At 49.7% G+C, this 15,172-nt stretch overlaps 4 protein-coding genes across 4 annotated transcripts; 3 read left to right on the forward strand and 1 right to left on the reverse strand.

Moving 5' to 3' along the window:
- Positions 1-20: 20 nt before the first annotated feature.
- COCMIDRAFT_50360 (uncharacterized protein) lies at positions 21-1,061 on the forward strand (the record flags this gene model as incomplete). The annotated part of the gene is made up of 1 exon (XM_007683975.1): positions 21-1,061. A coding segment is annotated over one exon (1,041 nt), but the record flags the coding sequence as incomplete, so codon positions are not given.
- A 423-nt stretch (positions 1,062-1,484) lies between these two features.
- COCMIDRAFT_54723 (uncharacterized protein) lies at positions 1,485-2,163 on the forward strand (the record flags this gene model as incomplete). Its single annotated transcript, XM_007684043.1, has 2 exons — positions 1,485-1,765; positions 1,932-2,163. Coding segments are annotated over 2 exons (513 nt in total), but the record flags the coding sequence as incomplete, so codon positions are not given.
- A 1,736-nt stretch (positions 2,164-3,899) lies between these two features.
- On the reverse strand, positions 3,900-6,553 carry COCMIDRAFT_79477 (uncharacterized protein; the record flags this gene model as incomplete). Its single annotated transcript, XM_007684044.1, has 5 exons — positions 3,900-4,582; positions 4,637-4,988; positions 5,070-5,549; positions 5,604-6,392; positions 6,458-6,553. 5 exons carry the CDS (start codon positions 6,551-6,553, stop codon positions 3,900-3,902), a joined length of 2,400 nt encoding a protein of 799 aa, XP_007682234.1.
- Positions 6,554-10,364: 3,811 nt separating this feature from the next.
- On the forward strand, positions 10,365-10,523 carry COCMIDRAFT_79366 (uncharacterized protein; the record flags this gene model as incomplete). The annotated part of the gene is made up of 1 exon (XM_007684045.1): positions 10,365-10,523. The coding sequence occupies one exon, from the start codon at positions 10,365-10,367 to the stop codon at positions 10,521-10,523; it is 159 nt and encodes a 52-aa protein (XP_007682235.1).
- Between the last annotated feature and the right edge of the window lie 4,649 nt (positions 10,524-15,172).

Here is a 15,172-nt window from a genome sequence, read left to right on the forward strand (position 1 = left end):
GCATCCAAGATGGACCAACACTACGCTACAGACACCGTGCGCTTGGGATAATCGCATTCTACATTCCCATACTTGTTGTGCCATGGGTACTAACATGTGTACTCGCCTACCACCCGGTGGGCCTGCCGTCGTACATCCAAACCGAATTCACAGAGAGCAACATCTCAACACAGCAACGCATTGTAAATGCCCTCGCAGTACTCAACTCTTTCGCCAGCATCGTCACTATCCCCCTCATCTCGGCACTAATCGCCCAAGCCGCAGTTGTCTACACGCAAAGGCGGCGGAAGAACCAAATGGTCAGTGTATCCCAGGTTTTTGCGCTAGCAGACCGTGGATGGTCGAATATCAACATCCTCTGCGAAGCCTGGCCACCATGGAGGAGTAACAGGACGGCAAATGGAGATGAATCCCTACGGACCGGGCCCGGTAGTGGGTTCCTTTGGCTCGCTGCGTTGTTCCTTTTACTCTGTGGTATCCAGCAGCCTATCCGAGAGGGTTTCGTATCTACAGGGCAAATCTTGGTCATGACTACAGAAGACAACCCTGTGGGTGCACAGAACGGGCCTTTTCACGGAGGAAGATATACACTCTTGGGGATGGACCCAGAGCCAGACGACATGTCTACCATACCTGAAGGTGTAGTTGTGCAACAACTCGAGACTTCATTGGCTTCTCTCTCCTCCAGTGAGGTTCCTACAAATCTCTGGCCGGATCTACGGGATGCAGCTCCTTTTCAACTGCAGGACATACCTCAGTTGAAGCAATTAGGCCCTTGGGCACAGCCAGGCCTTGGTTTCTTCGTCGCTGCTTTTCCTAACGGCACAACGACCGGTATTCTTCGACACCGTGCAATGCGATTCAACTCGACGGTCCGGTGTACTGAGATTGAACAATCTTCGTTTCCCGCGACTTGCACCGGTGTAAATCCATTCACTTCTGGTTTCACCTCTTCCGGTCAGTTCGGAGCGAATATCTGCGTCCCAGGTCAACGCGGAAAGTTTCCATGGCAGCTTTCTCGAAACAGGCAGGACGCTGTTGAAGAAATTTTTGTGGACGTCAATACAACTGATAAGAATGACGCACCAGTGAGATACACGCAACAATGCACTGTCAAGACCACACGAGGCTATTTCGAGCTCGGCAATTACCGAAATAACTATGTATACGGTCCACTGTTGGAGCGTTGGGTTGAGCCAGACCCGTTTGCAGATAGGGCACAGTACAACGATTACCTTTCTGATCTCTGGAGAGACGGCAACAGGGTGGAAGTTAATAAAAATGGGAATGTACTGAGTAGTTTCGAGGGACGGTGGCGCCGGCCGTCAGAAGAGGATAGACTGACGGATATTCCGGGCTGGTAAGAGATCCAGCATACACACATGGCATGGATATCTGCTGACTGACTCTATTCAAGGCCAGCACCCGAATCCACGCCATCAAGCTGGCCCATTGGCCCTACCTTCAAGGACACCAACACGACAATGTCTGGCCCACTAATGACCTCAGCCATCGCATTGTTCGGCGAAACCTCCCTCTTCGCAGCCGCCAACACATCCACAAACACCACCGTGCCTCTCCTCCTCGACCAAATCTGTCGCCTCAACCGCCTCCCCTTCTCCACATTCCGCAGCTACCGCGACTACACCCCCGCATGCACCTCCCAAGCAGACGACACCGTGCGCCTCCTGCAGATAATGCAAAACTTCACAACAGTCCTCTTCTCAGACCCAACAGCTACAGAACGCTACCTCTCCGCAAGCATGTGCGTTCCTCCCTTTCACTGTTTCCCCCCCTCCCTCAACCCCCAACTAACACCCTCAAAGCTTCCACGCCAACCGCGCCCTCCTAACCCAAACCGCCCTCAAAACCTCCGGCACAACCGGCCGCCCCCTCTACTCCTCCCCCGGAACTTTCATTCCAGCCCCGAGAATCTCGCTCACTGGCATAACTCTCGTCTCCCTCCTACTCCTCCTCCAACTCCTCGGCCTCGCATACCTCGCACACTACATCTATAAAGTCCCTACATGGACCCCGCATCTCGACGCCCTGTCCATCGCGCGTATAACAACGAGTCTCGACCGCGGTATCGTGCCGGGACTAGGCGCCCTGTATGCATCTGATATGCGGCGTCTGGATAGCACGGATGCGATGGTCGGGATTGTCGAGGGGGAATATGCTTCCTCTTCCTCTTCTTCTCCTTCTTCTTCTTTTTCTTCGGATCCTGGCGAGCCGGTCACGGAGGGGAAGACGGTGGAGCTGGGACTCGGTGCTTCGGGCGTATTTACGAGGCGCTTGGTGAGGTTTAGGGTGAGAAGAGCGCAGGCGGCGAGTGAGATGGAATGTCGCTGTGAGGGATGTAGGAGGCGGGATAGGGGCGGTAGTGTGTCGTCGACTTCTTCATATCCGTAGATTTGGGTATGGAGAGTAGAGCGTGATTAATGACTACGCCCGTTTTTTTTTGTGCTCTTTATCAATCTCGCCATTTTTCCTTCTCCCTGCATTAATGCAATGCTGCCTCGAAAAATACAATACATGCTCGTCTCACATCCAAAGAAAAATATAATGTGGGGTTATCAGCAATTCCCATGCCAACACCGCCTATCCAGGGGCGCCAAAAAGACATTCCATCCTACTCCCACCATCTCATAACAGATTGGCAAGCAAAAATATCAGCAAAAAAAAGAAAAAAAGCGATGGACTCGCGGGGAATCGAACCCCGGACCACTCCCATGCTAAGGGAGTATTATACCACTAAACCACAAGCCCGATCTGTTGCTTCTGTTGAAGCTGATTCGATGGAAGTTCGAACGGTTTGTCTCTTTATAATCTTCAATGCAAAATTTTGTGGAAATGAGTTACAATCGTAGGTAGGCCAACACAGAATTAGATGTGTGGGTCGGTTGCGTTCTGGACCCGTTGGGTGCAAAACTTTGTTTGCGGTAATACTAGCGTTGGATAGTGGGGGGAAATTCGGTTTGGTTGTGGGATTTTGCGGCTCGGTTGTTTGGAGCTGGGCAGATTCAAGTTATAGAAAGAAAGAGAGAGAGATCCTGGTGAGTATGCGATGGGAAGGTATATTGGGGGGCTTGCTACGAAGAAGTAAATTGGCTCGGCGATTGGTTGTGCGCATTGGTTGAGATCAAGCGCTATTGTAGCGACAACACACTTCTCACTCGAAGCCAAAGTCTTGCTTGTAGTTTTCAACACTCAAACCAGGCGCTTTGGATCTCGCCCATTGCTAACAAATTTAGCGCATATGTTCTTGATTGTTTCTGGATTTGTTGAAATGCTAGAAGCGCTTTGTGCACAGAGTTTTCGAGCGTCTTTGTTTTTTTCGGCAGACTGCCTCCTGATGGAGATGATTAGTTGGATGTGCGTGGGGATACGCCCTGACCAGACGCCATGTTAGAACACCAACGCAACATCTCTCATCATCTAGAGCGAAAACTGGCGAATTAAGTCACTTACGCATTCACTGTAGTTCTTCTGGATTGAGTCCATGGCAAACAAGTATGAAGAAAACAAGTTAGGATATTTGCCAATCTATAAGATTAATATTGTAAACTTGACCCAAATGAATAATGAAGATCCCAAATCTTGGTGTAAATGAAGTATTCGATCTCAGCGCAAAAATACAGATTTGTGGTAACAAGACTTTTGTGTATATTAAAAGTGCAAGTTTAATCATCGAGAATACCTCTTGCAATGACCCAGCCTCGAATTGAAATGATCCCTTCCTTATTTTTTACTGGGCCGCTCTCGACCCAGAAAACAGAGGTATCAGCGAAGAGTAATACAAAAGAATAAATAGGACTAGGGGTGCAAACTAGTGAAATTCGAGACGTTGACATGGCAACTAAAATCTATGGATAACCTGGCCAGCAGCCCTTTTTCCATTACTGTTGTGGCGCATGATTGAGGTCATCATCTCTATCTGGCTGCTGCATCCAGTCGCCCTGCTGCATACCTTGATGAATCTGGCCGTGCATCTGCTGTGGCGGTTGCGGTGGCTGCGGCTGCTGGTGATAAGGCATGACCAATTCCGAAGGGTCTAGACTCATATTGGCAGACGATGCTGATTGCCACCAAAGATTCTGCATGTCGAGGATAGGAGGGCCCTGATCGAATGTCGTCGTGAAAGGGTTTCCGAACGAAAAGGCCATGGACTGGTCATACTCGATAGGGTAAGGATAGATTGGGTCCGGGAACTGCTCCGGGAGGAATGGCGGGAAAGTCTGTGAAGACACTGCTGGATAGATAGGTTCGCTTGATGTATTCCAGGGCTCTTGTTGAGGTGGAATGATGAAATCTTGGGAGCGCTCCCATGTCCTGTATTGCAAAGGCTGGCCGTCATCATCATCCGTAAGCTCTTTAACTTGTTCTCTTAAGGTAGGAGCACATGTGTTTAGGATTTTGTAAATCACGCCATGGGCCCGAGAGGCGACGGGGTCGTTGACTCGCAAAGCACGGAGCCAACTCATCAATTTCTTGATACACTTCATGATGTTTTCTTTGTCGTCCTTCAGATTCTGACCCTCGTAAGACATCTCTAGTAAAAGCACGGCCATGCTTTGCATGACTTTTGCAATAGCCATCAGTAAGTTTCGTCATTGGGCGGGTCTACAAGACTTACTGATATGCACTATATCCCACCACGGACCCCGGGAGTAAATAAAGGTTGTGTCTGGTTGGTCAGGAAACAATGATGTTATTTGTTCTGCCGCTTGAACACATAAATCGGCCGTTTTTGCGTTGAAAGTGGCTGACCAACTGCTTTCGGATTCTATTCGTCGCTCCATTCTACAGAGACAAGGTCTCGTAATGAGGATCCTCGTGCTCCAATAGTAAATCCTGAACAGATAGTGTTCGCGATCGACGTCGGGTTGCTGGGCCCAGCTACCTGCATGAATGTCTTCAGATGATAGAGCCATCTTGGCCCAATCATCCAATTCATTGAGAAGCTCCGTGATCCTAGTCTGAATGTGCTGTGAATAATGTTCGTTAGCAAAGCCAAGAGATAGCTACATGTGAAGAAGAGCAGTCAGGCAGTATGGTTCTGGACGTACCTCCCAGGATCGTGCTGCAGTCCGCGGGGAATATAAGCTGAGAAGAACCTTTTGCGAGATGAGATTCAAATTGATGTATGCAATCAAATAACTACTATCATCAGCAGCTCTATCAGACTGAGAGGCGCTGCTCCTCGCGCTTGATTGTGGCGATTCATAGCTTGTACGGACGCGGGAAGATTGTCTAGATGAACTGTTATCTGGATTTGACGGCCCGAGATTGGATTTTGGTAAAGAGACGGTACAGTCCTCATGTCCAATAACTGGGGGACGGCCCGTGATGGATGACACAAGACATTCGATAGCGTGCAGACACCACCATGTCCTCACCAGTGGCTCTTTCTTAGAGTCGTCTAGTGCTGTATTCTCATTGCGTAGATGAAGGCCGAGAGCCAAGGCCAGTCTGATAGAAACCCCGATCATGATCCAAGCTCTACTAACATGGCCGATTGCAAGGAAGTAAAATGCGAGGGCACCGGTCTGTATTTTGAATTGTCAGCTGGCATTATGGAGAATACAATATAGGTCGCTTACAGCCTGAACCCTATCCATGGTAGGTGCTGCAATAAACACGAGGGGATCACCTAGACGTAGAAGATGCACTGCACGAGTCATGTAAATCAAGTGATCTCGTTCGTCTCCTCTCCATGGAGCTCCGATGAGTTGAGAGTATTTCCCTCCGATTGCAAAGAGGAGATTCATGGTGATACGCCATTTTGGAGGGATCTCGTATTGGCGTTTTTGTTTTGCAGATTGTATGTAGCGGCGAAACTGACCCTCGAAATTGACCGGCATGAGGGGAAAAGTACTGTGCACGGTTTCCAGATAGCAGTTGAATAAATTCTCAGCAACTCCTGGTTCCGGCATTTCGTAAGGATCGACCGCTATGTCGATCTCGATGTCGTCGCTATCCAAATAGAAGGTTGCGTCGGTTGTGTGTTGCATAGAACCTTGCTTGGTATTCTGTCTTCGTTCATGCAAAGCCTCGACTCGTTCGTTGATAGCTTTCGAGCTTGAGCCGGGAGGGCCGTGTTTTTGGCCTTCGGGATTTGCACTTCCACGTTCAGCTTGGCGTTGAATGCTTCGCAGCCATTGTACCTCAGAGTTTTGGCCTATATAGCCAGTCTCTCTCGCTTCGCGGTTACGCATCAAATCTTCGTCCAGAAAATCGAGATCTTCATTCGAACCAACTGACGCGGTAACGAAAGCCTCTCCGTGGTTAGTAGCTTCTGGTTCCTTTTCCACTGAGGACTGTCCGCGTGGTCTTTTCCCCAACGTTTTGCTCAACTGAACGGAATCCAAGGAGACCAGGTCGTCTTCTACCTATAAAATACTAATGATTAACAAGATATATGGTGCCGCATGGCAAATGCACATGGCAAACGTACATTCTGTAAGACTTGGTTGATAGTTTTCTTGTCTGCATCGCCGACACGCCCCTCCAGTGCCCTCAGGAGGTTGACAAGATCCTGATTTAACCGCATTGCCCTGAGGAGTCAGCGCGGAATTACATGACAATAGTGTCTTGGAAACACACTCTCCCAGTCGATCACGCCGTGCAGAGTCATAGACACAAACGGAATCGGCTCGTTCGCAAGTGGCGCAACGCGGTGTCTCACCTGAACATCGTACTTCTGTGTTCATAATTAGTCGGATGACTCAATTTTAAGAAGAGGTTAACGTGCTTCGTTTGCGGCAGGCTTTGCATGCTCTCGCTCTACGAAAATATGTCAGCCTGTCGATTGCCTTTGAGTGGCTGTTACTGACACCCGATCTTCTTTCTCAACTTTTTCCTGTTTCTCCTTACCAGGGCGCGGTGGTAGCTTTGGTATTGCGACCTTCCTGCCATGTTCAGGACTGGATGATTGATATGGGTTTCCTTGCATCACGGAAGCTGACAGGCAGCGAAAGCAAGCTAAAGAGCACACTACCAACTCAATGTAACTCACGTAGTGCCGTCTGTGTGCCTATATTGTTTCAGATTTCGTGTGATGCGCGAGAGGAGATGGATGGTCGAAGAAGATGGATGCGTGAGAGAGGATGGGTGTGCAAAGATGGATACGAGGTATACCAGCCCAAGGTCGGACGAGGATGGGGAGGGCAGACTGCGCAATTTTATCTGTGATAGGTATGCATATCACTTCAGATATATAACGGGCTTCCTATAGAGGCCTGTTGTTCGATAGCAGTCGCTTCGTTAATGCTGAAGAGGAGGTAAAGAGGGTGTCTTGTTTTTGAGAAATATGATTCGCGGGAACCAATCCCGGTGCTGAATCTTCCAATCATTTACGCGCAGGAACTATGAGCTCGTTTTTTCTGAAAAAACATGACTAACATGTATAGAGAATTCCATACCGACCTACTTCAGCTTGAAACCAGCAACTGCTTCCCACACGCACAGCCTGCAGTCTTTGATCCGGTTTTGTTCCGTTGGGATCGCGATCGCAGAGGCCACCAAACGTCACCAGCAGAAGGCAGTTGCCACGCCTCATCCCCCACACAGGCCTGTTACTTCACGGGAAAGAAATAAAATTGCACACAGTATTGCGTTATGCTGGAGCATTTGAGGACATTTCGAATTATTTGTAAGTTGCTAGAAGACATAGCATAATGGTGACTTTGCTATGCGCATGTATATACGTCATATTTGGTGTACCTGCCATGGTACGGCTTCTTCTGTCGTGTGAACACAAGGTACCTGCAGGTTAGGTTTAGACTCCATAGTCGAACTGTATTTTTCGTTGCCTCGACGTCTATGGAAGCTTTTCCCACCGACCAGGTGGTCTGGCCCCCCGAGTATGCAGTCTGCCCAGGGAGGAAACATTTACTAGCTCGCTCTAAGAAGCTAGCGTGTATGCACAGGGCTGGATATACCATCTTCGCACCACCAAATCCTGCCGTTCTTCTCCCCATGCAGCGCATTTACTAAGGTCACCTCGCACACACTCGACATGTGTTCGCGAGAATGATGGAGTGCATAATTTACTGAGTGAAACATGTTACATCCGACGCGACGCTATCATAATGCCTTGTATGTATACATGTGTATACATTTGGACCACTCGGAAATGTTCCGGACTGCCACAGGGCCCATTGACAGTGGGTATCAAGGGCATCGCAAAACATGGCGAGCAGAAGCGCTAGCAAATCAGATTAACCAAGATCATCTCATAGCCTGCCTAGTCCTGGATGTATTCTGTTGACCTGGTTTCGCCGCCGCGCCTCTCCCGGTGGTCCGTCCTGATCGAGGTACCTTGCTCCGTGGGGGGGTTATCAGTGTATCTCACATCAGAGGGCAAGAGTAGAGGCATACAGAACTGACCAAGCTAAGGCGATACGGGAATAACTCAGTAACCAGATCAAGGTGATATTTGTATGGTATGCTATTCTACAGATCCTACTGCAGGCAAATTTAACTGGCATACATTTACTTGACTGCAGTATAGGTTCGGGTATAGAGGCATTGTAGCAGAAGTGCTAGAGTAGGACCAACTTATAATCTTCCAAAGAAAGCTGAACCATTCATTGGCTCTGGAGGAGAGATTATGAAAATATCAACCTTGTCATCTGGCGGACTGCATCATAATCAAGACCAGGATTGAATCACAGTGGCACGAGTACAACGACGAGGCAACCGACATGAATCCACCAATCCCCCCAAACAAAACTGTATTCTATAGCAACATGCATGTCAGTGACATTCCCACTGCTCTCGCAGTAGCATACTTCGGTCTTGTATCCTACACAATATCGTAGCATTCCGATCCAAAAACATATGTTTTGCACTTGACGGACTGGTTTGTAACTATTCTAGAAGGCTTGAAACACCCGTATATGGATCAAATTTGGGTTTCCACGTATGCGCATAGCAATGTCTCTGTTTCTTATAGCACTGCACTAACGACAACCTAGCCACTGTGCCCTTTGACCATCGGAACACCTGGTCCATGCCTGTTATCAGCGCACCTGCATGAGCAGACAACACTACATGAACAATCGAGCATCGGAAAAGCAGACAACGCATCTAGCACAACACTGGTAAACAAAATCCCTCAAGCCCGTACGTTTAGTATCATAACATCGCAATGGTAGCCACGGGGCTGATGGCAGTCAAGCCAAGTACCGCCGCCGGATGGGCCAAGGGATCCGGGTACCCAATTAGCCTCCTCCATGACACACGCTACCAAGCCCGACGCAGCTTAGTTACCCAAGCTCTGCGCGATGCACCCTATTAACCACCGATCCTCAAGTCGTCTTTCTCCTCTGCTGGCCCCAATAGCCACACTGCCACCCATATTGCGGAGACGGTCTCACCGAACGATGCACAGCGACAAACCCGATCTCCACTCATCGTGTAATCTCACGGGATCCACTTGTCGCAAAGCAAAACTACCCACTCTTTGCTCGTAAAGATAGCCCACGACACGGCACCTGATGAAGATGCGAAAGTCAAAGTGAAAAGAAAGAAGAAAAAAATTAGCAGAGGAAGCCGAGGCCCTGCTCGTCGTACGATTACATCTAGCACCATGGGCCTAGAAGCGGACCAACGGAAGTAAAGGGAAGAGAAAAAAAAGAGTTGAGTGATCGAGATCTTGTTCCAGCAAAAAAAAAAGGTTTGTTTCCATCAGCACACACACACACTCTCTCTCTCTCTTCTCTGGGATGTGGAAGCCAAGAACGAGGCTGCGACTACTTCGCTTCTATCGTTGCAAGAACTCACGACCGTGGATTTGCAAATGTCTGAAATGAGAAAGACGAATGCTGCAACAAGAGTAGTATCCCCACAGATCTGGAAAGGGCCAAGAGGTGAAATGATTGATGGAAAGATGTAAAAAATAAAAATAAAAAAAATTAACCAACTTTAATTCCCGTGGACCATTTGGTTGGAGAGTAATTTAAAAAAAAAGTTGAGATGCGTCGTGATAAGCTACTCAAAGCTACTCAAAGCAAGCAAACACGAACAATACGCCAGAACCATCATTCCACAACCCCAATAAACCCCCCCCTCTTTCATTGAGGCCTTGAATAACCCTTACACAATGAGCATACTCCCGCTTTCCCGCTTCCCCATTCCTAATTTCCCAGCTCCCCCCCGAATCACAAACCGTCACCACCTCTCAACTACGTCTTTTGCATGCCCTCGACAAACTCCAGCGCCGCCTCCCGCTCCACAACGTCAATACTACTCGTCTTATTCGAATAACTAACGCCATAGCATCGATCCGCCACATGCACCATCTCCGGCCTAAACGTGGTACAAATAAACTGACCGCCTCCATCGCCCTTCTTGCCGCCATGCCCACTGAGTCTTTGCAGCATCTGCGCCACCGCAGTACGATACTGAGCGTCGAGATTGGCGTCAATTTCATCAAAGAGGTAAAAGGGCGCGGGATCGCATTTTTGGATTGCGAAGATGAGAGCGAGGGCGCAGAGCGACTTTTGGCCGCCGGATAACTGGCCGATTTTTTGTTGTTCGTCGTGCTTGCTGTTGAAGGATACGGCGATGCTGACGCCTGTATATTCTTCGACTTTGCTCTTCTTGCTGCGTGCCTGTGCGGCGGCGGCATTGTCGTCTTCGTCGTCTTCATCGTCGTCCGATACGTTACCTCGGGCGTCGCGGTCGGATTTGCGGTTGATGATTAGGCGGCCGCGGCCGATGGGGACGAGTTGCTGGAAGACTTCTCCGAAAGCGGCAGCGACTTGCTTGAAGGTACGCGCAATGGCTTCGTCTTTGCGCTGGTCGAGTACGTCGATGAGGTTCTCGATCGACTTGCGCGATGTGTCGAGTTCGGCGCGGCGTTCGGTCAGGGTGCGACGTTGTCGGGTGAAGTTTTCGTACTGTTCGAATGCTTTCTTGTTGACGTGGGCGAAGCTCTTGAGGGCTTGGTTGACTTTGGTAAGCTCCTTGGTGACCTTGGATATGTCAGTAAATGAAGCGATACTCGTATCATGGATGCACGCCAACTTGCCTTCATGGTGTCCCACTTTGTGTATTTCCGATTGACGTCTTCTGGCAGAGTACCCAAATCTCTGATATCCCGCTTCACTTCAGCCAGTCGATCAGTAAGACGGCTGCGATCTGAATCCTTCTTAGACATTGCATGCTCTTGCTTGGCCATCATCTTTGCAAGCTGGCGGTTGTTGGCCTCCTTTTCGTTTCTTGCATTCTCTAGCTCGCTCAGCTGCGCCCGGATATCTTCGATTTGAGCATCAGTCTCTTGTATCTGCTGATCGAGATTGGCAATAGTGCGATTGATATCGTCCAACGCACGTTCACATTCCCGTAACCGTGTAGACTGGCTGGTCGATCCGCCGGCACCGCCTTGTTGTGCCTGAATATTGTCGAGCTCTGGCTGCAAGTTTTCGTTCAGATCTAGCTCAGCCTCAACCTTGCGGGTCTCTAGGGTAGTGCGCTCTTGCTTGACCCGAGCAAATTGCCGCTTCAAATCTTGCACTGTACTTCGCAATGTTGCTAGCATCTGTTCCTCGTCATTCGACAACGCTTTCTCAAACTTGGAAGCGATTTCAGCCTCCCAGTCGCTCTGTTGGGCGCCCAGTTGATTGATGGCAGATTGAAGTGTCGAGGCAGTCATTTGCTTCCTAGCCAAGGTATCCTGGATATCTCTCAGAGACCTTTGCTTAGTCCGCAGTTCTTCCCTCATGGGCGCATAGCTGTTCTCGCCCTTGTCTTTCTCATGTTCGCGACGGCGAACCTCGCTCAAAGCTGCAGTAAGTTGTTGGCGCTTCTGCTCGAACTCGGCCGCAATGTCACGTTTGCGTTGCTGCAGTTCATCATATTGCGTGCGCATCTCGGCGAGCATTTGATAGGCACGGATCTTGGATTTTGTGGGATCATGGTAACCTCCACGGTACTGGCCCTTGCGCGAAGCATTGTCTCCGTCGAGGGTGTATGCACGAACATTGTACTGCTTTGCGTTCTTCTTGCAGGCAGTCAGGTCGGGACAGACGACGATCTTGCCAAAGACATGCTTGAATGCCTCGTCAAATCTCTGGTCATATTTCAGCTTTGGCAACAGCGGTTGCATATCTCCAGTTGCCGGAAGGTTCATATCATGAGCCCTGATCCGGTTGAGAGGGATGAAGGTGATACGTCCGCCCTTGTCTTTGATGAGTCTGTCGATGAGTTTACTAGACACTTCGTCATTGTCTACGACAACGTTGAAGAGAGCGCCCTCTGCTGCAGCTTCTGTGACGGCCCTGTAGTCATTGCTGACATCGAGCAGGTCAGCGATAGTTCCATGCACACCTTCAAGCTCTCCTTCTTTTTGGTAGCGACGGAGCGACTCAAGACCGCGACTTGTACCATGATCAAGCAGTCGGGAGAATGTGCTCTCCGCTTTCCTAAGCTCCCCCAGGGCATTTGTGAGTTGGGTATTGACTCTGTTCTCCTCTCTGTAGAGATTTGTCTGTTCATCGTGGATGGCCTTGTAGGCGTCCTTAGCCTGCTCGACCTTGGCCGCAAGATCAACACTGGCGTCTCCCTCGCTTTCAATGGTGGACCTGAGAGTGGCAATCTCACTTTCGATGCGCTGAATGTCGCTTTGAAGCTGAGCAATCTCTTCGTTTGTCTGCATAAGAACAGCCTTGCGACGACTGAGGTCGCCATTGGACTGCTCTATTTGAGCACGCAGGGCTTCGTCTCGCTGTTTTTTGGTAGTGTAGAAAGCCGTGCGGCCCTGCTTCTCCTCTAGTCGCTTCTGCTGACCTTCAGCTTCCAACAACTGTGCCCTGACAGCTTCCTCCTCTTCCTTCTTAGCGTTGTATTCAGGCAAAAGCTGCTTGAGCTCAGCCTCGCGTGCTCGAATCTGCTGCTGGAGTGATTTGACTTGCGTGTCGCGTGACCTCTTTGTTCGCTGAGCTGCCGACTGATTGTCCTGCAATGCTTTGAGTTCGAGCTCAATCTTGGCCTTTTCCAGTGTAGCTGATTTGCGCTCCTGTTCAGACTGCACGCGGTCTTCTCTCAAGACGTCTAGATCGCCTCTCCGCTTGTTGATATCCATGTCGATCTGTGCGATTTCGGCTTCGGTCTGCACAAAGGCTGCTTCGTTGGTCTCTTTCATCTCGCGGCCCTGGTTTTCGAGATGGTCAATGTTCTCAATCAAGGCCTCGAGATCGGCTTCTTCGCGCGACTTGAGTGTGTACATCAAAGAGCGACGTTCCTTGTCATTTCGGCTCCAAGCCTCAAGCTCTTCTTTTTCACCCTCTAGTTCATCCAAACGCTCATTGATGGTTGCTACAACTCCGTCAATGTTGGCGCATTTGCTGTCGGTATCGGCGAGCAGCTTCAAACTGTTTGCACGGCGCTCTTCGTATACGTTGGACCCGGAGATTTCCTTGAGCAGTTTGAGACGCTCAGAATCCTTCATGTTGGTGAGTGCTGTTACACGACCTTGGGGGACGATGTAGTAAGGGTTGGATCGCGAAAACCCGGCAGATTCGAGAATCTGCATGACCTCTGATTTGGTGGCGTTCTTGCGGTTGACCGAGTATTCGTCTTTTTTGGCGCCAATTGTCCGACGTAGGTAGAATTCGGGTTTACCGGTCTGGAAGCGATCTTCTGTGTTGTCGAAGCAGACCTCGACGTACGCAGACATGACGGCCGAACCAGAACCCTCGTGCAGCAATGCCTGGCGCTCTTCACGACCGAGATTATGGTAGTCATCGCCCAGAACGAATCGGACGGCGGCGAAGAAGTTGCTCTTTCCGGAACCATTGCGACCGACGACGACATTGCAGTTGGGCGAGAAAGGCTCGATTTGCATCTGCTCCTTGTAGCTCTTGAAGCCCTGGATGGTGATTTGTTTGATGTAACCCATGACGGCGGTTGGTTGCGGTTACGGCGCGCGAGCGAGGGTGAGTGGCGGTCGCGTGTATTCGTAAGTGCGATCGCGCTGGTGCTCTTCAGCACATAGTGGGGCCGTGGTGGTGGTGAGTGTGAATGGGGAACCGTCTAACCAATGTTGCGCCGGCGACGCGGTGCGCGTCGCGCTTTCTTGCCAAGACAAGATCGCCTACGCTAGTGCGATTTGGGCTCCAACACGTTGTTGACGAGGGCAACAAGAAGTGGCCTTTGTTGCAAACTATGCATTTGCTTCAGGTTCCGCATTCTCTAGAAAGATTCAAGTCGTCTTGACTGAGAAGCGAAAAAAAAAACTCTGGGTCTTGTACGATTAGCGATGAAGTTGATGGTGATTGAACCGGGCGTGTTGAGGCTTGTGCGGTAACTAGTGATTTAGTAGCATTTAAGTATTGGCTAGGTACTGGCTGTTCGAGCAGCAGTTATGTTTTTTTATGTTTGTAGTACTTGACCAACTAGTTCATGGCTTTCAGTGACTACTTACCCTTATACAGGGTCGTATATGAAGGGGTGATTACGTGCCGCGGCCTAGTAGTCGAAACACCAAGCAACACGGCAGATATCAACTTGATATGCAAGTTTAGTGAGAAGCTAGAAGGGGCCAAGAGCAGCAATCCTCTGCACTCTTAAAGAATAGCTGGTTTCTTGGCACTGTTGTATCTATATACTTTTATATATGTCACCGTAGTATCACTGTGGGTATCAGATCACCTGTTCTGGGCCCAAGCAAAACGCCATGCGAAATGATCTCGCCTCCGTCTTCTAGCGACCCTAAACGCGCACGTGTCACTTCAAATGATAGCGATCAACGTCGTCGAGTATCCAATCATGGTTGAGACCACTTGTTGTTAGTGGTTGGTTTTGACGATCAGTCTTCAGAGAAGGCCACGCTCGTTTATCACGATCAAAATGTTCCGCTCCCGCCACCAATTATACGCTTCGGCGCCATTGGGGAACATGGGCAGGCGTAGTTGCGGGTACTATGTGTGTTTAGTGAAGAGAACCCCAGACGATTCAACAAGCGTACAGTGGAGAGAGACAGAAGGTGTGTGAGCAAGTATGAGTGGCGGAGCTACCTCGGGGGTATTTCGAGGATGCTGGTTCGGTGGAAGGGGCAACGGCCTGGGACTTTCTTTTCCTAGCATAGCTTCACAGTAGAATCTGCCTAGAGACAACGTGGCGTAACTGCTTCACAGGCCTTGGTTGTGATAGTATCGAAATGGCC

The sequence above is a fragment of the Bipolaris oryzae genome (genome assembly GCF_000523455.1).
Source record: "Bipolaris oryzae ATCC 44560 unplaced genomic scaffold scaffold_0, whole genome shotgun sequence".
NCBI lineage: Eukaryota > Fungi > Ascomycota > Dothideomycetes > Pleosporales > Pleosporaceae > Bipolaris > Bipolaris oryzae.